Source organism: Hyperolius riggenbachi, chromosome 7, assembly GCF_040937935.1.
Source record: "Hyperolius riggenbachi isolate aHypRig1 chromosome 7, aHypRig1.pri, whole genome shotgun sequence".
Lineage (NCBI taxonomy): Eukaryota > Metazoa > Chordata > Amphibia > Anura > Hyperoliidae > Hyperolius > Hyperolius riggenbachi.
Window position 1 is genome coordinate 292,345,002 of NC_090652.1, and position 24,855 is coordinate 292,369,856.

The window sequence follows — 24,855 nt, forward strand, 5'->3', positions numbered from 1 at the left end:
CTGCGCAAAGTGCCACTGTCAATCACGGCCACATGGCCCGCGGTGAACTGCGCAATTTGCTTCGGCCTACATGGCCGTGATTGACAGCGGCGCTTCGCGCAGCCGCAGTGAGGCCGACCCCACGGTCGGCGTGGGACAGTCTGCTGCAAGGGGCTGGAGAAAGCCCCAGGTGAGTAAAGCCCATTTGGGCTGGAAGTGAGGTGAGTTATTCTCCTCCCGCCCTGCCTGATTGCCGCATTTTGGAAGTAGAGAGCTCTGAAGGAGGGGACCCAGGTGAGGGAGGGGGGGATATTTCCCCCCTCCCCGCCGCTGTCCCAGCTGCCTGTTACAATACCAGTCTGCAGCGGTCGCGTGCACACACATCTACGCGCGCGCGATCACGCTCTGTCTATTATGACAGTTTGGCGTGTTCCTGGGAGCCATTGCGCCGCGCGCACATGCACAAGCGTTTGCGTCAGCGTGCATGTGTACGCACGCGCAGGGCGCGTCTTTCGGCGCCAATTTTGAATTCAGTATTTAACCTCCTTAGCGGTAACCCCGTGTATGACACGGGGTAAGCCGCCGGAGGGTGCCGCTCAGGCCCTGCTGGGCCGATTTACTTAATTTTTTTTTTTGCTGGACGCAGCTAGCACTTTGCTAGCTGCGACAGCACCCCGATCGCCGCCGCCGCGCGCCCGATCGCCGCTATCCGGTGCGGCGCGCGCCCCCCCCCCCCCCCAGACCCCGAGCGCTGCCTGGCCAATCAGTGCCAGGCAGCGCCGAGGGGTGGATCGGGTCTCCCAATGACGTCCCGACGTCGCTGACGTCATTCTGCCCCGTCGCCATGGCGACGGGGGAAGCCCTCCAGGAAATCCCGTTCTTTGAACGGGATTTCCTGATCGCCTATCGCCGGAGGCGATCGGCGGGGCTGGGGGGATGCCGCTGAGCAGCGGCTATCATGTAGCGAGCCCTCGGCTCGCTACATGATTTAAAAAAAAAATTATTAAAAAAAAACTGCTGCGCTGCCCCCTGGCGGTATTTTTCATACCGCCAAGGGGGTTAAGCGAGGTGCTGGAGGTGGCCAGTGCTGTTTCTTCTGATCAGCTTGGTGCCAGTAGCCACTGGAGCCTTGTATTGATTTGTGTTTACCTGTTGCCGACCTTAGCCTGTTCCTGACTCACGTTTATATAGCCGCTTGTCCTGACCTCAGCTCGTTCTTGATTCTGCTTGTCTGCAGCCTGCCCTGATCTCTGCTTGTGACCTCGACTCTGGTTGATATCCGCCAGCCCCGACCTAGGCTTGTGACCCTGACTACGTCTTCAGCTCCTGTACCTGTCTCACAGCTCGCTACCTCTGCAGTACCATCTGTCCTCCAACCCTCTGTGGGATTTACCTAAGCGCAACCTGGTGGGCACTAGGCAGCGAAGTTCCACTTCCCCCTCAAGGGGTTGAGGTCCTCTTTCCCCCCCTCAAGGGGTTGTGGGTGAAGACCCGTGGTCACTTAGACTCTGCGCTTGGGTGGTCCATAAACGCAGTGGGGCGGTCAACAGTCTCCGCATCCAGTTCTTCGTAACACTGCCCCTCCTTATAGCGCTACTTTACCTCCTGCTTTGCCTACCACGGGGGTCGTAGTGACACCTCCCTGGCTGTCAGTCACCCGGTGCGCCACGCCCCCCTGCGCCCAATGGTAGGAATGCCACTGGCTGGATGTATTGTATATTATTCATGTACATACTGTTAATTTGCTTTTCTAGTTGATGTTCATATGCTATGTGAAGCATTGTTAGACCATTTGTTTTACATGAGACCTAGGTGATTGTTATATGAATTGTGTATTTTTGAGTAAGGTTTTGACAATCATTAATTGTATATATTGCAGATTGCACTGCTGCCCCCCCCCCCCCCCCCCTTTTAACGTGTATGTGTTTTTTACAGATGTGTCATAATAAAGGACATAATTATCACTCGTATCCTTGTGCAACTGGGGTCTTTCCTCTTTGTACATACAGGTAGTCCTCAGTTAACGAACGAGATAGGGACTGTAGGTTCGTTCTTAACCTGAATCCGTTCTTAAGTTGGAACGCTTTGCTATCTCGGTCCCCTTTGCCTCCCATGTGCCCCCCTTTGGCTCCAGTGTCCCCCTATGTGCCTGATTATATGATAAAGACAAAAGAAATACCGAGAGCCCAATATAGTGTAGTATGCAAAACAAGGGGTTGGAAATTAAAAGTATATAATGTGTATATACTCACAAACGTGGGTTACCGCCTAGGTAACCACTGTATAGGCAGGTGAGGAGATTAGATCTGTCTTCACTCAGGATTAAAAGTCGCTCTCTGTAGATAAGGAAATAAGGGGCAACACCCCTCCACCAGGGGTGGATATTGATAATGTAAGAGTGAACAGAGGCGTCAGCAGGATAAAAGGTTCAAAAAGACTTAAAATCCCTCAGAAGCAGACAAGATACCGTCAGTTTTATGACAACAGGTTTATTAATATACTCCAAAACAAACAGTGCAACTCGTTTCACGGGTATGTTCCTGCTTCCTCAGGCAATAAACATGCTAATGCGGGGCATATACTCCAAGCAATAGAGACAAATGTAATGAAAAAATATCAAAATATACTTTATTGATTATCAAAGAAGAAAAGATGCATAAAAAATAGTTTCACACATAAAAACATAGAACAGTCTGATAACTGTCAACATACCGCTCATTCATGCCACACACGCAGACCACCATACACACTTAACCCCATAGATGTTATTGCTGATAATTTAACCATAAGGACTCGTACATGGGCAAGCCCAATGAGTTTGAGGCTGGATGACAGTTCCAAGGTCAGAATTCCGCTAGACTGCAGTGGCAGTGAGGTGTCCCGTAACCCCCAATAGCCACGCAATCCGCAAATCACATATACGATGAGGAATAGATGCTCCAAGCGGCACAGGTTTCAGCGCTCATGTAAAGCAGAAAGTTCACAAGGGCACAGGTAAAAAACTGCAGGACTGAAAACATGCAAAGCAGAGTTCAACGACACATAAGCAAGGCGACAGACACTGCAAGCTAACAGTGTGCGGTGCAAAGCGTAGACACAGCAGGTCCTCCAAGAGGATAAAGCATACAGTACCAGATTGTTGGTGTCCTGTCAGTTCCAATCCATATATGTGTCGGAAAGTGCCAGGGAAAGATCCGTCCTGCCAGCAACCGTGGGCATCTGAGAGCATATCCTAGAGTGTCCCAGAGTGTGACTATGTCCTGGATAGAGAGCATTGGCCAGGAGCAGAACATGCAGGAAACGGCAACATCCAGCCTGCAATTACAGAAACCAGAGTCCAAGGATGGAGGCAGAGCATGCAAGGGTAAACAAATTTCAGCCAGCGGAAAAGGTGGCAGGTAGGTGTGCGATGGCACAGGAGCCGATGCGGACAGCCTCAGGACGCTATACCACGCTGTCCTGACATGTTTCACCGGACTTCCGGCTTTCTCAAAGGGGGGGCATAGCAGAAATTAGATCTGTCTTCACTCAGGATTAAAAGTCGCTCTCTGTAGATAAGGAAATAAGGGGCAACACCCCTCCACCAGGGGTGGATATTGATAATGTAAGAGTGAACAGAGGCGTCAGCAGGATAAAAGGTTCAAAAAGACTTAAAATCCCTCAGAAGCAGACAAGATACCGTCAGTTTTATGACAACAGGTTTATTAATATACTCCAAAACAAACAGTGCAACTCGTTTCACGGGTATGTTCCTGCTTCCTCAGGCAATAAACAGATAGGAGTACACAGTATAGTCTCAAGGTCACGAATAGCGCCTCTGTGATGTGCCTGATTGTCCCCTTCAGTGCCCGTTTTCCCCCCTCTGTGCACCTGTCTCCACCTCTTTTTGAACCCCCTCTGTTTGTTCCCCTGTGCCTCCTATTGTACCCTCTGTGCCTCTGTACTGCCCCCCTGTGCCTCCGTTTTTACCCCCGTTCCTCTTTCCCCCACTCTCCCTATGGACTCTCCTTCCAGCCAGAGTCCAACGCTGTCTGTCCTCCGCTCTCTGCCTTCCAATAGCCAATACCGTTAGCCGATACCGTTAGATGCAGCATTGCACTGCTTCCTGTATGTCGTGACATACAGGAAGCTGTATGTCACATGACATACAGGAAATGAATGGATGCTGCATCTAGCGGTGCTGTACGCAGCTATTGGGAGCAGGAGGAAGAGAGCGGACAACAGACAGGGTTGGACTCGGTTCAGAGGTGAGTCCAACACTGCTGGGCACATGTGCTGGCGCTCGGGAAGTTTTGAAGCCGCTTCTTCAAACTTCCCCCAGAGGGGAAATGACGTAATCGCGAGAGGATCGGGCCGTTCGTATCGGGCGTTCGTAACCTGAGGACTACCTGTATATGTCTGCTTTTGACTTGTTGCACAGGAAGCAGTTACCTATTATTTACAAGTTGACCTAAGCACGTTTAAAAATGGGCTCTAGGTCTGTCACCGCCGCTTGTCAGCGCACACATAACCGCCTGACCCCGTCCTCCCCCGTCCCAGTGGCTGTCCGTGTGGCACATGTGCAGTAGCGCACAGGGACAGGGGACATGGGGATTATAATATAGGATGATTAAAGGGAACCAGAGACGCCAGACTTGTAAAAAGAAAAAAGATTTTATACATACCTGGGGCTTCTTCCAGCCCCATAAGCCTGCATTGCTCCCACGCCGCCATCCTCCGCTTCCTGGATCCGCCGGTACTGGGTCCCGTCACTTCCGGTGAACGCGGCCAATTGTCCGCATGAGCAGGGGCTCCCTCCATACCCTTACGCGTGCGGCTGCGCAGTATGCAGCTGCACGCGTAAGGGTATGCCGGGAGCCCCTGTGATGCGGACAATTGGCCGCATGCTGCCACCGACTGGCCGAAACTACGGGTCCCGGTACCGCCGGATACAGGAAGCGGAGGACGGCGGCGTGGGAGCGTTCCGTGGGTATGGGGCTGGAGGAAGCCCCGGGTATGTATACAATCTTTTCTGGGGCCTCTGGTTCCCTTTAATTGCTGGGTGGTACTGATGTGAACCTTTTTTTTTTTTTTTTTTTTTTTTTTTTCTAATCCCAATGCAATCTCAGCAGCACAGTTGCAAATTTCACAATGTGCAAAGGCTGCAGTGAGAATGGTCATGTAGGGATACATTGTTATAACGTTTTGCTGATTACTAATGAGAAAAGCGCTGTCTAACACTCCTGAACAGCGCCTAGATGTGAACTAGGCCTGAAGATTAATCTTACGGAAACTGTAACACGCTGGGAAGAGAAGTACCTATTACATATTCAATATCTGATAAATATTGTAACCCTGATCAATGTATACCAGGCCTGGATTTACATCACAGGATCCTATAGGCACAGATGTCCTGGCACCCTAGACTTCACCCTTCATGATCATACAAATTCCCACTGAACCGCATCGCAAGTGTGCCGACTGTCCCAGCTGTCACATCTCCTTTACTCCCCATGCCCATCATAGGTAGTGTCAGGAACCTTGTGTTACCGCTTTCAGCCTGCTGGTGGCGACATGGAGCAGGACAGTCATGGACTTCTACTATTCCACCAGCAGATGGCTCTAAGGAGTTGGCATTGTCCTGAAACTCCACCATCCACCAGCAGGGGGCCTGTTAATTGCATTGTAAAAACTTGGTTCTTTGTCTGGCCTGTAGAGGTCTCTAATGGAACTCTCAACACCAGCTGCATCCTGTATTTGTTATCACATGGACTATTTAAAGGGAACCAGAGAGGAACGGGGGGGGTGAAAAAAGAAAAAGATTTTATACATACCTGGGGCTTCTTCCAGCCCCATAAGCCTGAATCGCTCCCACGCCGCCGTCCTCAGCTTCCTGGATCCGCCGGTACCGGGCCCGTCACTTCCGGCGGACGCGGCCAATTGTCCGCATCACAGGAGCTCCCTCCATACATGTACGCATGCGGCTGCGCAGTTAACAGCCACATGCGTATCTGTATGGGGAGAGCACCCTGTGATGCGGAGAATTGGCCGCGTCCGCCGGCCGACTTGCCGACTCGCGGCAATGACGGGACCCGGTGGCGGCTGATCCAGGCAGCGGAGGAGTGCGGCGTGGGAGCGATCCGTGCGTATGGGGCTGGAGGAAGCCCCAGGTATGTATATTGCATCCTCTCTGGTTCCCTTTAACCAGCTGAGCGGTCTGGACGAGCTCAGCTCGTCCAACACCGCCAGCGGCTGCCGCTCAGGCCCTGCTGGGCCGATTTTAATGAAATAAAAAGCAGCACACGCAGCCGGCACTTTGCCAGCCGCGTGTGCTGCCTGATCGCCGCCGCTCTGCGGCGATTCGCCGCGAGCAGCGGCGAAAGAGGGTCCCCCCAGCCGCCTGAGCCCAGCGTAGCCGGAACAAAAAGTTCCGGCCAGCGCTAAGGGCTGGATCGGAGGCGGCTGACGTCAGGACGTCGGCTGACGTCGATGACGTCACTCCGCTCGTCGCTATGGCGACGATATAAGCAAAACAAGGAAGGCCGCTCATTGCGGCCTTCCTTGTTTATTCTGGGCGCCGGAGGCGATCGGAAGATCGCCTCCGGAGCGCCCTCTAGTGGGCTTTCATGCAGCCAACTTTCAGTTGGCTGCATGAAATAGTTTTTTTTTTATTTAAAAAAAAACCCTCCCGCAGCCACCCTGGCGATTTAATCAGAACGCCAGGGTGGTTAAGGACTACCTCTTCCCCCTTCTAATTGCTAGAACTTTGAGCTCCAAGGTCTGAGTTTCTGGACACTCTGGTTCCTGTTCCTTGCCCTGTATTCTGTGTATGCCTTCCTGTTGCCGAACTCTTACTTCTGTCTGAGACCTTCCTTTTGCCTAATCCCTGGTACCGTGCTTTTCTGATTACCTGTTACTTACTTTGCTCTCCTGTTGACTCTGATATTCCGCCTAATCCCTTTTGTACTGCGAGTCTGTATATATTATTGTGCCCTTAGTTAGATAGTCAGGTGTTGTATATATTTGTCACTGCTTCCCGGGTTATTTATTTGTATATATTGTGTGCTGTGCATATGCTTGTATGTATGCTTGCATTATTGCATTAGCAATAAATCATTATTTTTGCACCTTTATTCCCTGGTTCCAGTGTCTGTATACTGCAAACTGTGGTCAAACCCTGTTCCTCCGTTCAGGCTTGTGACAGGTAGCTACAGGTCCCCTTAGTATTAGGTAGCCAGAAGTCCCCTCAGTATTAAGTAGCTAGTGGTACCCTTGGGCCCTGAATGAAAGGAGATCTGGTCAGTGCTGAGAGCCGGGTGAGTAACCTCTCCTTAACCTCCCTGGCGTTCTATTAAAATCGCCAGGGAGGCTGCGGGAGGGTTTTTTTTAAATTAAAAAAAAAGTATTTCATGCAGCCAACTGAAAGTTGGCTGCATGAAAGCCCACTAGAGGGCGCTCCGGAAGCGTACTTTCGATCGCCTCCGGCAATCGAAAGTAACAAGATAGGCCGCAATGAGCGGCCTATCTTGTTTCGCTTTCCTCGTCGCCATGGCGACGAGCGGAGTGACGTCATGGACGTCAGTCGACGTCCTGACGTCAGAGCCGCCCGATCCAGCCCCTAGCGCCGGCCGGAACTGTTTGTTCCGGCTGCGCTGGGCTCGGGCGGCTGGGGGGACCCTCTTTCGCCGCTGCACGCGGCGGATCGCCGCGGAGCGGCGGCGATCGGGCAGCACACGCGGCTGGCAAAGTGCCGGCTGCGTGTGCTGCTTTTTACAGAATCGAAATCAGCCCAGCAGGGCCTGAGCGGCGACCTCCGGCGGCATACCCCGAGCTCAGCTCGGGATTACCGCCAAGGAGGTTAAAGAGACTCTGTAACGTCAAAAACCTCCCCGGGGGGAACTCACCTCGGGTGGGGGAAGCCTCGGGATTCTAATGAGGCTTCCCACGCCGTCCTCTGTCCCACGGGGGTCTTGCTGCAGCCCTCCGAACAGCCGGCGACAGACCCGACGGTAGATTCAATATTTACCTTTGCTGGCTCCAGCGGGGGCGCTGTGGCTGATTTCGGCACGGAAATAGACGGAAATACCCGATCTCCGTCGGGTCCGCTCTACTGCGCAGGCGCCGGAAACTTGCGCCTGCGCAGTAGAGCAGACCTGACGGCGATCGGGTATTTCCGCCTACTTCGGAGCCGACAGCCGTCAGAGCGCCTGCGCAGGAGCCGGGAAGGTAAATATTGACGTCCTCTTGTACAGAGGGCTGCAGCGAGACCCCTGAGGGACGGAGGACGGCGTGGGAAGCCTCATTAGGATCCGGAGGCTTCCCCCACCCGAGGTGAGTACCCCCCAGGGGACGTTTTGACGTTACAGTTCCTCTTTAATGCTCTGCTCTGGACTTTGCATTGGAAAAGAGGGAGGCACTTGGGGAGGGGAGTGAGCCGCCTTTGCATCAAGCGCCTGTAGGCACGTGCCTACAGTGCTTTTATAGTAAATCTGGCTTTGATGTACACAGAATAGCCTTTACCACACCATGTATTGTATTCAGCATACTGTAAATTAAACCTGTTTATCTACTATACATAAAAACACCATTTTTTTTTTTTTTTTTAAACTGCGTGTTCTGTTTGGCTAGATCGAAAGGATTCAGAATGTTGTAATATTTAAGAGTTTCTTCTTGAAAAAGAAGACTATTAAGAAGAGAACCCCGGATCTGAGGACTGTAAGGCACCTTTACCATGGCACATCGGCTGACTCGATACAGAACATCAACAAAGGGGGATTCAATCGAAGCTACATGGGCCTACATGGTATGTTGTCTGAAATGGGGTCATAGCTAAGGATAGTCATTAGTTTTGTTTCAGCTGCCTGTTCTTGAGACTGAGGCCTGGCAATACATCCCAGTCAGAGACACTCTGGCACCAGCCCTGGGCTGCTCATGAGGGTGAGGCAGGCTACCCAGGCGGCGAAGTGAGGGACCAACACCCGCCTGGCCATGGGTGAGGGAGTAGCAGCCAGGAAGGGGGAGCAGTGGGCACAGTGGTGGGGAGGGGTTTCATACTCTCCCCCTCCCTCACTTGGGGCTCACCCGTCCACACTCCCTCTCCAGTCAGCAAGCGGGGAAGCAATTACCTTCCTTGCGTTCAATCGATCGCTGCGTCACTTCCTGCAATGCCGTCCACTGAACAGAGGGTGGCATTGCAGGACACGCGGCAAGTGGTGGAACGCAAGTAAGCTAATTGCTTCCCCGCTCGCTGACGGCTTAATTAAATGTAGCGAAAATAACTGGAGGGGGAGCGCGGGACGAGGGAGCCCCAGGTGAGGGGGGGGTCTGACCCGCTTCCCCACCCCTGTGCCTGCTGCTCCCCCCCCCCCCTTTCCAGGCTGCTACCCCCTCCAAGCTGGCTACCTATGGGGGAAGGGGGCCGCATCATTACAAATTTACCTCAGGCAGCAAAAAGTCTAGAACCGGCCCTGGCTGGCACGCCTGTCTCAGGACAAGGGCCCCTGTTTGTGGACACACTCTGTGTTGTGGTGCTGCACCTTAACGTCTAGTCACATGAATACTGTGAAACAGAGGTCACTAAGACAAAACAGGAAAACAAAAACTCTTCACTAAATCTAAATATAAACATCCGGTCAGGGGTGTACCTGAGTAATATAGAGCCTATAGCAAACACTGAAATTGCTCTCCCTCACCTCCGGGTCAGAGCCCTCTTCCCCTCTAAACACTGCATCCTTTCTCACGTACATGTGTTATGGTTGCCTGTGGTTTTTGGCTTGGGATATTGCTGAAGTTACAATGTGTTCTTATTCCCTCTCTGTCCTCCTAACACTAAGCCAAGTGCGCCCTACATACATAAATTAAGTAGCCATGTTCCCCAAATAAAATAAAAAATCTGATTTGAGTTCTGCCAGTTGAAGTGCATGCAGAAGTTCTGCAATTTTTTTCTCCCTTTCTCTTTTCTTCCTACTTCTGATTTTAATAAGTACACCCCTAGTTACACATTTTAATGTATCCCAAATTGTAATTGGTGAGGAGACTGAGGAGAGGTTAAAATCGCTAAATTCTATAATGGATCTCTCTACCTCTAGCTTTACCTCTTCATCTTCTAATAAGGTGGCATCTAATCTCCATTGTGGGACTACAGGTTTCCTATCCAACATCACAGTTAATATTACTGGGGCATGGTCAGAAAAGGTTATTCGTCCAATAGTCACCTCACTAACCGATGTAATAAGTTCTTGTGGTATTAGGAAATAATCTAGTCTGGAGTAAGATTGGTGAGCCTGGGAAAAAAAGGTATAGTCTTTAATATCTATATTTTTAATTCTCCAAATATCCACAAGTCTTAAATTCACTAATGTTTCACAAAATTTAATATTTTCTATTTTAGAAATAAAAGAATGACCTTTTGAGGTGTCTTGTTTGGGATCGTTAGTCAGATTAAAGTCGCCTCCAATGACAATCTTCCCCTTAGCCTTTTTTTTTACTTTATTTAAAAAATTAATTAGGAAGGTAGCTTGACTCCTATTCGGGGCATAAACATTCGCCAGTGTAATCTGAGTTCCATTGACCCTACCCAGCACAATAAGTTCCCTAGCATTTTGGTCTCTATAAATTTTGTCCACTGAGAAATCCATACCAGACCTAACAACAATTGCAACACCACACGCTTTTTTTTGCCTATTATAATTTACAATCCACTCTTTATATCGTTTATCAAAACATTTAGGTATATTCCCACATTTAAAGTGTGTTTCTTGGATGAATGCAATATCAATTTTATTTTTTAAAAGCTCTTCAATAATTCTTCTGCGTTTGCAGCCGGAATTCGCACCTTTAACATTAATAGTTAAAATTTTTAGTTTTTCCATCTTTAGTGTTGATTATATTTTATTTTAAGGAACGGTTCAAAAGTGATGGGACCACCAAACCATAATACCCAACCTAGCTGAGGGGGAACCTGAAGCACCATAAAGACAGGAAAAGGCATCCAATAACAGTCATACCACCACCGATTTTCACATATCACACACATAACAACCTTTCCACATACATATCCAAAGATCTTGTCCGATCTATCTCCTTTCCAGAGAATTTGGGTGCCGGACATCTTCAATTCTTGAATTTGCTAACAGCAACACAAGCACAAAGCCCTAGAGCTGAGACCACCTCGAGCCCCTCTCCCCTTCATCCCTTACTGCGTTATTTTATATTATAAATTGCAGTATAATAAGATTGCATATTTTTTCAGCTCTACAGTAGATCTCCTCCCACCCCGAAATTTGAATAGGAGCTAGGCCTAACTCCTTCACGAATTTTTGTATTGGCTCTCCATCAATTAACGTACAAGTTTTGCCCTCCACTGTCGCTCTAAGCGAAAGCGGAAAGCCCCACCTATAGAGACCTCACTTTTTCTTAATTTCTTCCAGGAGGGGTTTTAGTAGCCGTCTTCGTTCTATTGTTCTTTTTGAAAGGTCTGGAAAAAGATCCAGATTCCATCCTTTAAATTTAATGGCACCCAGGGCACGGGCCTTTGCCAAAATTTGTTCTTTTTCATGGTAGAAGTGTATTCTGCATAGGACATCAGTACTTTTGAATCCCTGATCGCTCCTTTCTTTACCCACTCTGTGTATTCTATCAATTATTGTTTCTGGAACGTCTTCGCTGCCTATAATTTCTTTAAACAAATGTTGCGCCATCTGCTTCAATTCGTTATTCGGAATGTTAGTCGGTAGCCCCCGAATCTTTATGTTATTTCTGCGGTTTCTATTCTCTAGATCGTCGATCTTACTAGTAAGGGTCTTAAGAGACCTTTTATAACTAGCCATCTCAGCGGTTTGATTTACAGCCGTATTTTCATATTCCATCGAATGTTTCTCTAGGCTCTCAACCCGAGTGGTTAATTGTGACATTTCTTCCTTGACTGATTTTAATTCATTGTTAACAGCCTCTTTTATCGCTACCTGCACTGTCTCCACTATAGTTTCTTTAATTTTAGAGGTAAAATCCTCCATCATCTTCCTCATTCTTATATCTTCTATGCTCTCCTGTGCAGTTTTAGTTTGGTCAGATATTGACTTCCCCTCTCTCACTGCCTGTGCTGCATTTTGATCCGCGCCAGAGTCTTTAGTGTCAGATCGGGCCGTATTGCAGATGTCTGAGATATTTTTAAAGTGCCTGCTAATATCTTTGGGTGTTACTGCTCCATGTGGCGCTAGGATACCACCCATTTGTCCCTTGGGTGTTGGGGTCACAGAGGGATTAGTGGATTTTTCCATCTTTTTTGTTAGGGGTTCTCTGGGTCTCCGTAAATGTTGTAAAGCCAAAGCTGTTTAATCCCTTATCTTTTTCTGTTAAATTACCTTTGTTCTGTTTCCTTGTCTACTACTATGTCACCAATAAATATGATAAATGTAACTAAAATCAGAGCAGAACTGAATAATGTCCTCAATGCTAAATGTACTAATGACTATAAACAATTGAAAAGACAATATGCTGCAGGGAAAAATAAATCAGGTAAAATACTCGCTGACCTTCTTAAAAAAAACAATAAATCCAACTTTATACAGGGTATTAAAAACTCAGAAGGTAACATTTTATATGAACCTGAGGAAATCTCTAAAATCTTTGCCGACTTTTATGAGAAATTATATAATATAGATGCATCGAATCTTATGAATGGAGAAAGCTTTTTAGGAAATATTGAGCTACCCTCACTGTCTGCATCAGAAAGGGAATTGATAGAGGAACCAATATCGGAAATGGAGTTTTGTGAAACTGTGGCTAAACTCGCAAAACAGAAAAGCCCGGGCCCAGACGGCTTTTGTGCAGAATTTTACCAACACTTTGCCCCATTGCTGGCTCCTCTTTTCTGTAATCTAGTTAATAACAAAGAAGAAAAAGTCTTTTCAGATACAAGTAACCAAGCGACAATTACTTTGATTCCTAAAGAAGGAAACTCTGGTCTAGAATGTACACACTTCAGACCAATATCCCTTATAAATTGCGATGTTAAGATCTACGCAAAAATCCTGTCAAATAGACTAAGTGCAGTAGCAGAGACGTTACTGGAAAACCAACAGGCAGGTTTTAGGAAAAATAAACAGATACAAGATAATATTTATACTGCAATAGATCTTATTCACCTATGCAGAACAAAGGGGGAGGAGTCAGTAATGGTGGCAATAGACGCGGAAAAGGCCTTTGACCGTTTATCTAGAGATTTTATATTTATAACATTAGAAAAGTTGGGTCTGGGCAAAAAATTTATTGACAGAATCACAAAACTTTACATTAATCAAAGCGCAGGGGTAAAAGTCAATGGCCTTATATCCAACTTATTTCAGATAAAGAATGGAGTAAGGCAAGGATGCCCATTGTCCCCCTGGTTGTTCAACCTTAGCATTGAACCCTTAATACAGGCAATTCAACAAGATATGGGTATACAAGGAATCAAAACTAAGAAAGAAGAAACTAAAACTCTGGCATATGCAGATGACCTATTACTTGTACTAACCAAACCCACTGAATCCTTGTTGAATTGCCAGATCCTTTTTGAAAAATTTACTAAGGTCTCTAACTTTAAATTAAATAGAGAAAAAACAACAATACTGAACATAGGTTGCTCTCGTCAAACGGAAATTGTTATTAAACAGTACAACGACTTCAGGTGGAACAATAGAGAGACAAAATATCTGGGCATCAAGCTTACTAACGACCCTGCAAGTCTCTTCAATGCCAATTTTCCCCCAATTATGAAAGATTGTAAAAAGAAACTTCAAACATGGGATCGACCATGTTTTAATGTATTAGGAAGAGTAGACATAATTAAAATGATGATACTTCCAAAATTGCTATTTTTGATACGGAGTATTCCTGTGACCCTTCCCAGTGCATGGCTGAGAGGTTGGGAACAGATCTTTCAACATTTTATCTGGCGTAACTGCAAACGCAGGCTTAATTATAAGCTTCGTACAAGGGATAGAGAGGCAGGGGGATTGGCAGCACCAGACATTAGGCGCTATTGTTTGAGTGTACAGCTGGCCAGGATGCTGGACTTAAAGAGGGAACTCTCGGGGGCCTTTACATCTAAAAACCCATCAAAAGTATGGCCATGGTTGGAGGGGGAGGAGTGTAACCTTGATACTGTTTTCACATGGATTCCGGGGAACATTTATAGATGTTTCCAAATATCTAGCCATCCTTTAACTAAACCAACTTTAAAGGCCCTTTATTGGATAATCTCCAAATGGCAGAAAAATACAGGTATCTCACCAATTACATCACTGAGGGAGAACCCAGATTTCCCCCCTGCTATGCAGAAGAAATGGTTTTATAAAAATAAACTAAGTGTGGAAACCCGCATTATACACTTAAAGGGGGATAAGACCTTAGGGATTACTGGGCTTGTGGAGACAACAAAACAGGGGAATACATGGGGATTAATACAAGCTTGTAGTTATTTGCGGAAAATGGAGTCTAATGGGGGACCTGTGAGGAAAGAACTAAACATCTTTGAAAAACATCTATTTTTAAATATAGACCTGGAAAAAAAACTATCAAAGCTTTATGATTTTGTGAGATATACAGAGTGTTGCACTCTTCCACCCCCTTCCTACTGTACCAAATGGGAGAGGGAGCTTGATCCTTTGCTTAAAGAAAAATGGCCCACAATTTGGTTAAACAGTTGGAAGGTCCAGGATCCTGGGCTACAGCTTGTCCAGTTCAAGGCTATCACTAGATGGTACTTAACACCTATACGTTGTCAATATTTTCAGAGTGGGGCTAAATGTTGGAGATGTGGTCAGGGAGGGGGTACAGCTACGCACATGTGGTGGTCTTGTCCTGTTATTAAACCTTTTTGGCAGGAAATAATAGACTTTTCAAGTACCTTGTTGAAAGGTTGTTTTAAGCTAACAGCATCGGAAGCTATCCTCAGTTTTGCTGATAGATATGACAGCATGGGTTGCTGTCTTATAAAAGAAATTGGAACAGTTGTAGCCAAATCTATGATAGCTTTGGGCTGGAAAGGCTCTACCCCACCAACATTGATTGAATGGGTTAACAAGATGAACACATTGTATGATTGTGGGGAAAATTTGTGGAATCATCTTGTTGAAAATTTGGAGGAGTCCACATAGAGGGGCAGGGTTTAATTAATTGACCATAGTAATCTGAGGTATACCCTTGGTAGAGATGGAGGGAGGCATGTATAAAACGGGGAACGAGTGATGAATGTGGTAGATGTGAGTGGGAGTTGAAATTACAAGTGCGAAGGATGTTAGATGAGAGAGGAGAGATGGATATGTTGTAGAATAGTGGAGACGGTTGTGATGTGATGAATGCAGTAGATGTGTGTGGGAATGTGTAGGAGTGAGGAGTATGTTAGATGGAGGAATGGAGATGGATATATTATATTATAGCGAGGCCAAGGCTATGGCATTTTAAGTGACGGGATGGGGAGGTGTTTTTTCCACTGCGTTATAAAGGTATAAATAAAGATTAATTAATTTTAGAAAAGATATACTGTATTACAAACTATGATGAAAGCACCTCTCTGCTCAAGTGTGCGGCAAATAAGCTGCTACGCGAATAGCTGAGATTATATGTGCGCTGAGTTTGAAGAAAATAAAAAAAAAAAAAAAAAAATCTGATTTGAGGACTGTGTGATGGGGAGGCACGGGGCAGGCACGGTGGCGCAGCACAGGAGCCGGCATGGAGCCCATGGTGCTGTGGCGCCCATGGCATGAGTCATGCCTGCACCCCTCTAGATACGCCTCTGCATCCGGTGCAGTTAAATACTACACTATCCGGGCTTCCTGTGTATTTCGTCTACCTTGAAGGGCCCATGGACTACTCCAGACACCGCCACCTTTAGAAACTACAGTTTTTTGTCTTCCTAAAGCATATGCAAGCATTCAGTTTATTATAATGTTACCCCCAGAATGCTTCAGTTCAGGTCACTGAGTAAATGCATCAGCAGAATGTAGACATCTTGGCAGGTAAATACCAAAACCCCAAATAGGAGCATTCCCAAAGTCTGCTTCTCATTAATAATCCTAACATTTGTACAGCACTTTTCTCCTGTCTCACTCAAAGCGCTTGAGAGCTGCAGCCACTAAGGGTATGCTCAGTAGGCCGCCCTGCAGTGTTAGAGAGTCTTGCCCAAGGAATCTTTACTGAAAGGGTACTGGCTTACTGAAGAAGATCTGAGATTTGAACCCTGGTCTCATGTGTTTTATAAAAACTCTGCTGACACAGGAGACCAATAGTTGTGTATGCTGCTTGCGGGGTAAAGCCAAGGTAAAAGTAAAATGAGAGAAAAAAATTGTATCTATCCTCCTATTCCTAAAAATGGCTTTTTTTCTTTAAGATATCCCATGGTTTTGTTTTATGTTTAACCACTTTAGCGGATATATTTGTTTAAAAATCGCCACTCAAAGGCAATCTGGACAAATATATCCGTCCAGCAGTGATGCTGCCCTTGTGCACGTGTATCTGTGTGCAGGCGGCTCCTTCCCCACCGCTATTACAGGAGATTGATTGCTGAGGAGGAAGTGTGTTCCCCAAGGCAAACTATTCCCTGCAAATGAATCAAATGCCTCCAATCAGGAGGTATTTGATTCATGAACCGAAATGTTAAAAAAAAAAAATTTGCACTCCCTGGTATCTTCCAGGAGAGTGCTTAGCACCACCTAGTGGCCAAAAAGTAAAATTCAAGTAGAGATGGAGAAAAAAAAATACACCCTAAATAAATACTGACTCCCCACCCTGCCCATTAACTTAAAAAATAAAAACGCACATTTAAAAATACATAAATAATTACCTTAGGGACTAAACTTTTTAATGTATTTTGTGAAGGTATATTACTATTATTATTATTATTTATTTATAAAGCGCCAACATATTCCGTGGCGCTATACAATGTAAGAAAACAAACAAGGGATACATAATGATACTGACAATGATATACATCAAATATGGATACTGGTACAAAATACAGAACTGCTGATTACAATTGCAAAATTAACATGACTAAAATGTATAAATGTCTAACAGAGTGCAAGCAATTAAATTAACATCCCATGACACAAAAGGGTGAGAGATCCCTGCCCTTGCGAGCTTACAATCTAAAGGAATGGGGTGTAAACAAGAGGTGGGGAAGTATACAGTATATGTACAGGCAGTGCATAGTTAGTCTATTTAGTGGGTGCATGGCCTAAGCTAGAGAATATGCTTGTCGTAAAAAGGTGGGTTTTGAGGGAGCATTTAAAGATTTCAAAGGTGGGAGAGTGGCGGATGTGCTGTGGAAGGGCATTCCAGAGGAGGGGTGAGGTTACTATATACCTTATTACCTTTAGCCTATATGGGATGGACACAAGAATAAAAAATGCACCTTTATTTCTAAATAAAATATTTGCGCCATACATTGTACTAGGGAAAGATTTTGAACGTTGCAAAAATCAGGACAAATGGGCAAATAAAATATGTGGATTTTATCCACAGCAGAACGTTTTATTTTAAAACTATAAAGGCCGAAAACTGAGAAATGATTTTTTTTTTTCCATTTTTTTTTTGTATTATTCCTGTTCAAATGCATTTAGAATAAAATAATTCTTAGCAAAATGTACCACCCAACGAAAGCCTAATTGGTGGCAAAAAACAAGATATAGATCATATAGGTGTGATAAGTAGTGATAAAATTATTGGCGAATGAATGGAAGGAGCGCTGACAGAGGAAAATTGCCTTTGTCCTGAAGATGAAAACACTTGCGGGCTGAAGTGTTTAAACGTTTGCAAAGTAGATTTAATGTTATCTCTTCTCAATGGCACACTGTTAAAGAGACACTGAAGCGGAAAAAATATATATGATATAATGAATTGGTTGTGTACTATGAATAATTACTAGAAGATTAGCAGCAAAGAAAATATGCTCATATTTTTATTTTCCGGTATATAGTGTTTTTTCTAACATTGCATCATTCTATAATCTGTGCAGATTACACAACACTCAGCATTCAAAATGATTCTTTCAGAGCAGTCTGTGAACTAATGACCTCTCCTCTGCCAGAGAAAAAGTAAATAGTCCAGGAACAGTTGAGATAATAAAAGTCAAAAAAAGTCAAAAAGAAGAAATTGGGAAATCGGGACCTATGGTCTCTTCACATTCAGTGGAGTATAATAGCTTCATGGATCTAAAGAGAACCTATCGCAATTAGTATTTTTAAATCAACATAACTCCATAATGGTGCCCATAGACGGTACAATTAAAAATTTTTGATTTTCCAGTTTATTCGAGAAAAAAATGAATTGTTCAATTGTTTTTTCGATAGAAATCTCATTGGATATGTTGGTAAAATGTGGGTGATTGTTGTGTGAAATTGTATACTGTATGGTAGGTTGTGTAAGAAAATACTGTTAAAGTGGACCCAAACTAAAAATACAAGATTTCAGAAATGAAATCGGTTTTCTAAATTATAATAATAAATAGCAGCCTTTTTTTAGCTGCATGATGACAAATATAAAATATTTTACATTTATTGGAGGAACCCCTCCCTTCCTTTCATATTGCCGGGACAGAATCCGGCAAACTGGTGGAGTAGGTGGTGTCCGGCAATGGAGAAATTGCTAATGGCTGCCACCTGTATAACCCTAGTTATGAAAAGAGAAGGGTGAAAAGCATGCACTGAAATGCTCATAGGCTTGAAGGCGTGTTTATTTATCTATGTGTGTCAGAGGGGTGCAACTAAATATTTTGCATTAAAAAAATGTTTGGTTTGGGTCCGCTTTAAACCAACTTTTTATTTATATTTGCTTTTCAGAAAAATCAAACGTTTGTGTATGGTACCTCGAAAAGAACTTTAAAAACTGGGGTGGGAGGAATGGAGGGGCGCTCTTTGGTGTCTCAGACTTGGGTGCTGGAGGACCTTGTCCCGCCTCTGCTTTCCACAGTCAAATATCCACAATGTTTGTTTTTGGTTTTTTTCCAGCAACGATGTATGGTAAAGGATGCTACTTTGCCGTAAATGCCTGGTACTCGTCTTCAAGTACTTATTCCAGACCAGACAAAGATGGGAAGAAGTACGTTTACCAGGTTGCCGTAATAACTGGCAGGTATTGTACGGGAACTTCTGCTACTAAGGAGCCTCCGCACATCGACAATAACCCTAACAATGACCGCTATGACTCTGTGGTGGATAATGTCAACAATCCAGAAATGTTTATCGTTTTTCATGATGACTACACATATCCAGAGTATCTGATCACCTTCAAGTAAACGGTCAAGGAACCACATAGGTGATTAAGTACAAAACAAAAAGAAATTGGGAAATTGGGACCTATGGTCTCTTCACATTCAGTGGAGTATAATAGCTTCATGGATCTAAAGAGAACCTATCGCAATTAGTATTTTTAAATCAACATATCTCCATAATGGGGCCCATAGACGGTACAATTAAACATTTTTGATTTTCCAGTTTATTCGAGAATTCGAGAAAAAACTGAATTGTTCAATTGTTTGTTTGATAGAAATCTCATTGGATATGTTGGTAAAATCTGGGTGATTGTTGTGTGAAATTGTATACTGTATGGTAGGTTGTGTAAGAAAATACTGTTAAAGTGGACCCAAACTAAAAATACAAGATTTCAGAAATGAAATCGGTTTTCTAAATTATAATAATAAATAGCAGCCTTTTTTCAGCTGCATGATGACAAATATAAAATATTTTACATTTATTGGAGGAACCCCTCCCTTCCTTTCATATTGCCGGGACAGAATCCGGCAGACGGGTGGTGTAGATGGTGTCTGGCAATGGAGGAATTGCTAATGGCTGCCACCTGTATAACCCTAGTTATGAAAAGAGAAGGGTGAAAAGCATGCACTGAAATGCTCATAGGCTTGGATCAGTGTTTATTTATCTAAATATTTTGAATTAAAAAAATGTTTGGTTTGTGTATGGTACCTCGAAAAGAACTTTAAAAACTATTCAACCAAATAGAATTGATCGAATTTCTCTGATCAAATAAAAAAATGTAGTGTCCATTAAAGAGATATTCAGGACCAAAAGTAAAAGCACTGTTCAGTGCTCATAGATTTTCTATAGCCATGTCACCTTATGCAATAAAAAAAACTTGGTATACTACGTAAAATTTCAAGAATAACGAAGGCCTCTTTTCCATGGATTGTTGAGCTGTGTGCTCAGCAAGCGGTTACCAAGCAGCAACAAGCAGTTACAGGCAGCAGTGAGCAGTCGTGAGAGTTTGAGGCACTTCAATGCCTATCAACAGTCCATGGAAAAGAGGCCTAAATGTGAAGACTTGCAGATAATTGAAATACCGGTACTACACATTTTATATAAAAGGGCACCAAAACAATTTGGGAAAATATTTGCTCATTTGATGCTAACACATTTAAAAAAAAAAAAAAGTTGGGACAAGTGTATGTTTACCTATGTATAGAATTTGTTTCATTTTAAACCATGCACATTGCCTTGCTGTGCTGCAGATCAGATTGACTTAAAGCAGACCGTCACCTAAACCCAGGACTTCCCTCTCTGCTCCAAAAGCTAAGCAACAGTATATCCTTTTACAGAAAACAAAAAAATTGTTAGTTTACAGAACTCAAATACACTTAGATAAACTTACTGGAGGAGACTAATCCATTAAGAAATAACTGTTAAATAGGATAAAACCCCTATGGTGCTGGAAAACCGTGTTTGTGAAGTGAAATAACAGTGGGTTGAGATGCAGTCACATGCGATATTCCCAATAAAGATGTAAGGGATATCCTCACAACTAGCAGACAGGCTATTTTGTGATATGATGTGACTGTTTATCCTTAACGAAGCCTCCAATTGAGGGGGTGAAACATGTAGGGGGGCGATTTGTTTACATGAGTGTGAGTTCTGATAAATGATATCCCTTACAACTGTATTGGGTACATCATATGTGATTGTCTCAACTCACCGTTATTCCACTTTCCAAGTACGTTTTTCCATCACCATTGCGGTTTTAACCTAATTCAATTAAAAGTGTAATGTATTATATTTCTCACTAAGGTTATCTAAGTGTATTTGCTTTAATCAGGTGTGTATTGTTTTAGCTTACAGAACTCCTCAGCTTTGGAGCTACTTTCTTGTTTCATGGAAGCAAATACAGGGTTAACCTCCAGTGTTATATATAGCCTGTCTGTTGTCCTTTAACACACTTGCTAACTGATGTGCTGCTAGCCACTTCCATTTGCTACAGCTGCTTCCACATCCTGAAACTGGACCTTTGCATGTTAGAAGAACATTATTATTATTATTATTATTATTATTATTATTATTATTATTATTATTAGATCTGCTCTCCTAAACCTGGATTTACATTGGATCTGGCTGTTCCAAAGAGAACTGACAACCCCTGAGAAATCTTCATGCACTGTGAACCAATCTGTTCAGTTGATCCTTCCCTTACCCTTCCTTAGATTATTCTGGTGTATCTACACTTTAACCAATAGTCATGATACTATTAGCCGATCAAAAAGAAAAGAAATTGAAAAACTTTTTTGATCGATAGTTTGTTTGTTTTTTCAATAAAAATCTCAACGAATGTGTTGGAAAAATGTTGATTGCTTTGGGAATTGAATGGTGTATGATAGGTTTGATAAAGTATTCTAATAGATCAAAATCTTACAAAAAAAAAAGTCAAAATATTGAATTGTGTAAAATTGGAGTTGTTGTTTTTTTAAGATGTTTGCTTTAACCTTTGATTCAGGTCAGATTTTTACATGTTCCTTTTTAATAGGTTTTATGATTGTTACTGAGGGATGGGAGTACCTATGTGGGGAATATTTTTGCAGTAAATAAATTTGTTTTGAAAAAAATTCCAGACTTGAGCAGACTTTAATTTTTAATTGTTATGTTCCTCTGTGACTAGCCAGGCATACAGCCAGAACCACTGGTTTGCATTACAAGTTATAACATACACTAATAGCATACAGATAGTTTCAGGGATTTTAGCTTTCATTTTAGCAGGGTATGTTGTAAGGATTGAACGTCGCCAAGTAATGGCCCAAGGAGACAGCACCCTGGTGTAACTGCCTGGGGGTATGTCGGTGCCTTGCCTCAACCAGATTGCTCAAACAGTTCTGGTACAACAAAATGTAAAAAAAGGCACACCGATGGCTGCAAAACCATTGCTTGTATTGCGGAACAGTAACACTACACGTTACGGACATGCATGTCCTTCATCAGGTGTGTAAATCACTCTCGTATGGATTGAAATTGCTCTACATGAAGACTTGTGAGGTAAGGTATTTAGTACCCAGCAGTGGTGTAACTAAGGACCTTGAGGCCCCAGTGCAAGTTTTACATGAGGCCCCTTATCTACTTTAGCCACACAGATGTGAGTATCACGTCCGCGGCTAAAGCCGCAGGGACACGGCTCAAGCCCATGCACTTTGCGGGGCTGTGCGTGCAATTGTGCAGGACAAAGCCCGCGATCACGATGGTCCCCAGCTCCGTCTTCTAATGGTGCCGACCTTACTCACTGAGCGCCGCTATACCTGTAATTCCTATTACAGTCTATGGTGTCGCCGGCTGCGCCCAAATCTACCTGCACTGAAAAGCACTGCTCCGACTACAGCAGCCAGTGCACATGGCTACTAATGACAGGCAACTTCTGAATCACTAAACACATCCTGCCACCTTTCCCTGCTAATGTCCCAGCTGCAGCACAGCAATCATTCTCTCTACTCGCCCTGCTGCTCTGCATATTCACTTACTGAAAGCTGTGTGCAGGGCCGGCCCGCCCATGAGGCGGGGTGAGGCCGGTTCCTCAGGCGGCAGGAAGTGGAGGGGCGACACCAGGCTAGGGTTGCCACCCGGCTGGTATCTCTCCGCTGCCGGAAAAATGTTTTTACCGGCAATGTATCCAGCCGGTTATTTGGACTGTTCCACAAGAGCAGAGGGGGAGACGCCTGATCTATTACAATAATACTTCTAAGGCTACAGGCTGTTCTCCCCCTCAGGCTCCCTCCCCCATGGTGCTGTTCCTGTTGAGACATCCAGCGTGCTGCGTGCTCTACGTGATGTCACTGTGGAGCCTGAGGAAGCCTGTCAGGAGGGAGTGCTGAGCAGCCTGCGCGGACTGAGAGCCGAGGAGTTTTCTGTCTGTAAGCAAAAGTGATAACAGAGCCAGCCGAGGAGGGGAGCCTGACTCTCTCCATCCCCCTCCCCTTGGTTACCGTGTCCTCCGTGTGTCTGCAGTCAGCCTGGTAAGCTATCGGCTCACATTCCTTTATCTCCTGACTTTCTTCTTCCCTCTGCCTGGCTATTCATTCCTTCTCTGCTCTCCTCAGCTTGGCAGATTTATTGCTGATGCTGCCCATGTGTAAATTTACACCCTTTCCCTGCTGGTTACTTGTTTTATTTGCTGCAGGACAGCCCCTTGTTTTCCTGTATGGATATGTGTATTATTTTTTTTTTTGGTACTACGTCCTGGCTCATTGCTGCTAATGGCATTTAGGACACCTGTAATATAATTAAAAAATAATAACTTACCTGGGGCTTCTACCAGCCCCCTGCAATCACCGTGTGCCCGCATCGGGACAAAATGATCCTCGGGTCCCCCGCCGTGGCTCACTTTAGTTTTTTCCGGTCAGGCGTGGCCACTGCGCTTGTGCGTTCCTGGCTGCACACGACCTCACTCCCACTCAGGTCCCCGGGAGTGTCCTGCAGAGGTGCAGTACAAGGTTTTCTCATACTGTGGCGGATGCTCTCGGCTATGTGAGTGGGAGTCAGGAAGCCCGTGGCCAGGGCCGCACAAGCACAGTGGCGGCGCCTGACCGGAAAAACAAAAGTGAGCCACGGCGGGGGACCTGAGGATCGTTTTGTCCCGATGCAGGCACACGGCGATTGCAGGGGGCTGTTTAGAAGCCCCAGGTAAGTTATTTTTTTTTAATGATATTACAGGTGTTCTTTAACAATTACCATATTTACCACATCTACATTCTATATTTTCAGGGGACATTAGCCATAATGTAGATCTTTGTACGCCGGCCAATACAATATGCACCATCTTCTCCACGCGACGAGCAGCTTCTGCTCACTTTGTAATTCTTGGCAGTCATGCACATGTGTGCCGCAATGCATGCTGGGGGATGTAGTCCATGGATGCAAGTACAGTGTTGTACTCGCATCCAGGGACCTCATCTCCCAGCATGCATTGTGGCATGCATGTAACTATGCCAGGAATTATAAAAGCTGATAGAACCTAGTGATCAGGTGGAGAAGATGGCACATGTTGTATGGGCTGTAGGTAAGTAATGGTGCTCTACCCAGCGGCACACATCATTATGAACCTCCCTTATGTTGTATCCACACCATACAATTTTTTGGCAGATTTACCTGCCAGATCGATTATTTCTGGCATGTCCGATCTGAAGATCGATTGATTTTCTGAATATTTACTTCTATGGAAATCGATCAGAAAATCACCCAGAAAATCGATCGATCTTCAGATCGGACATGCTGGAAATAATCGATCTGGCAGCTAAATCTGCCAAAAAATTGTATGGTGTGGATACATTATGGGAAGGTTCGTTTTTAGTAATCACAGTACAGTAAATTCCAGTGCTCCAGTCACTTCTAAGGATACTTGTTATTCTAGGCGGGCTCACTCTTTGAATAACATTGCTACTTATCTAAAGTACATTTGGGCCTGTCCATGACCAAATATGACCATGGGCACTTTCTATTGTATGGTCACAGCCACTTTCCAGTGTGTGGGCATGCATATTTTTTTGCTACGTGTGCATAGGTATCTACATAGCACTGTCACTTAAACGTTTCTAGAGCTACCCCTGCATATTCATGTAACTGACTGTCCTCATAATCTAATCCTACCATAGTTACA

At 44.7% G+C, this 24,855-nt stretch overlaps 1 protein-coding gene across 1 annotated transcript in view; it reads left to right on the forward strand.

Moving 5' to 3' along the window:
• The window catches only part of LOC137525872 (protein mono-ADP-ribosyltransferase PARP15-like), an 83,822-nt gene extending 62,889 nt beyond the window's left edge, over positions 1 to 20,933 (forward strand). Inside the window, exons 8-9 of the mRNA XM_068247085.1 lie at positions 8,587 to 8,761; positions 18,948 to 20,933. Of these exons, the coding sequence (XP_068103186.1) occupies positions 8,587 to 8,761; positions 18,948 to 19,234 (462 nt within the window). The 3' untranslated portion in view covers positions 19,235 to 20,933. The remainder of the gene's footprint in view (positions 1 to 8,586; positions 8,762 to 18,947) is intronic.
• Positions 20,934 to 24,855: the final 3,922 nt, after the last annotated feature.